The 1,866-nt window shown below is 43.4% G+C and overlaps 1 protein-coding gene across 1 annotated transcript; it reads right to left on the reverse strand.

Moving 5' to 3' along the window:
- Positions 1-269: 269 nt before the first annotated feature.
- LRRC10B (leucine rich repeat containing 10B) lies at positions 270-1,286 on the reverse strand. The gene has a single exon (XM_069738404.1). The coding sequence runs from the start codon at positions 1,284-1,286 to the stop codon at positions 270-272; it is 1,017 nt and encodes a 338-aa protein (XP_069594505.1).
- Between the last annotated feature and the right edge of the window lie 580 nt (positions 1,287-1,866).

Genomic DNA, 1,866 nt, shown 5'->3' on the forward strand with positions numbered 1-1,866 from the left:
ACATCATGTATTTAAATCACATACTTGCAGTCACATACCCACCGCTCGTGGCGCCAGCACCGGGGAATCCTCACGACTGCAAACACAGTTATTTACAGCTAATTAAAAACTTGCATAAATGTTCATTTTACAATGATTATGTTCTCATTTAAAGACCATACATTTGTTAAGACCATTTCTATCTATCACACCTCTTTGATTAGAAAGTCTTTTAAAACTTTGTGTAAATATCTTCTTTACTTTTTGGACATTTATGCTTGTGATTCTGGTCAATAAATTTCTTCATCAGGGTAATATCCTTCCTCCAGGTAATACCCTTCCTCATCTGGATAATAGTCCTCTTCGTGGTCACCAGAGTACTGGTTAGAAGGATGGTTGTCCTGCTCTTCAGCCTCCTCTTCAAAAAGTTCTTCTTGTTCACCTTCCCATTCACCCTCTCTTTCAGCCTCTTCTTCAGCCTTTTGTGCCTCCTTCTCTTGCTGTTCTCTTTCTCTCTCCTCCATCTCCTCTTCCTCTATCTGTTTTCTGCGCTCCTCCCTTTCTTCCATAAACTCCTGGGCACCCTCACCAACCAATGTGACCGTCTCTCCTACCTTGGGTGGAGCATTCACAGGATTGTGGTCATAAGAAAGTAGCAAAAGTCCCTTCATTCCACTCATGTCTGGAAACACTGAAATCTTGTTTTTATCCAGATCGAGAACCTCTAGTCCGTGTAAGCGTAAAAGAACTCTTGGTACACGCTCCAGTCTATTTCCATAGAGCCAGAGACTTCTGAGACCTGGCATACAAGTGGCAATATCTCCAGGAAGACCCCTTAACCGGTTGTCACCCATTTGCAAACATCGCAGTGCGGGCATGTTCAGTAATACACGTGGAAAGTGGTACAAAAAATTCCGCTCTATCCACAGAGTGCGCAAAGTCTGGAGACGTGCAAAGGAAGGGGGGAGACCCTGAAGACGATTTGCCCCAATGTAGAGGCGACCCAGATGTGGTAGAGAACATACAGCCTCTGGCAACTCCGGTAATCTGTTGGCATCAAGAGCTAAAGTGCGTAAGTTGTGGAGTTGATATAGGTCATCGGGGATCTCACTTACCATTGTGCCACTCAGGTACAGTTTATAGAGCTGATCAGCGAGTGTGCATATTGAAACCGGAAGTCGTGCCATCTTGCGTCCACTGAACTCCAAGGTGCCATCTCCTGAACTCAGTTGTTCCTCTGTATCTTCTGGTAAAGGTTCATCTACACCTTCTCCTGCCACCATGGGTACTGATCCACATCCGCCCATCTAGGTGGCACCAAGAACCACAGTAACCTTGGTAGACTGGGATCCAAATACAGTTTGAAGACCTTAGATGTGCGCCAAGAATAGTTACAAGGGGCAAAACGTACCTTAATTATGACCCCTTCGGTAACATAATGCTGAACGGGCTCACATATGAACAGTGTCTGTCCTGGTCACTCTCAATTCCCCTGTACGCTCTTAGGAAACTTTATCTGTCAGTGTTAAATATTCATGGATAACACCCAGGATTCTCTTATTACAATGCAATGGGATCAGCTGATCACGTCTATTTCAGGTACCTGACTGCACAGGAATTCTACAAATTTCTCACAAAGGAACACATGAGATGGGCTAAGCCAGGATATTAATGATATACCATGAACTATGTTATAAGAAGAGTGCCCCTGAACTTAATTCAAAATTTGTAGCAGGACACCCAACCTATTGCATGCCATTATTATTCTTACCTTTTATATAGCAAAATGACATTAGAGCACCAGGACCGAGGTATGTCAGCTAATAGTTAAAAGTTCACCGACACAAAAAGAGGACTTAGAAATCCTCCCAAAAAATTGAAAAAAGT

The sequence above is a fragment of the Ranitomeya imitator genome, chromosome 9 (assembly GCF_032444005.1).
Source record: "Ranitomeya imitator isolate aRanImi1 chromosome 9, aRanImi1.pri, whole genome shotgun sequence".
In the NCBI taxonomy this organism is placed as follows: Eukaryota; Metazoa; Chordata; class Amphibia; order Anura; family Dendrobatidae; genus Ranitomeya; species Ranitomeya imitator.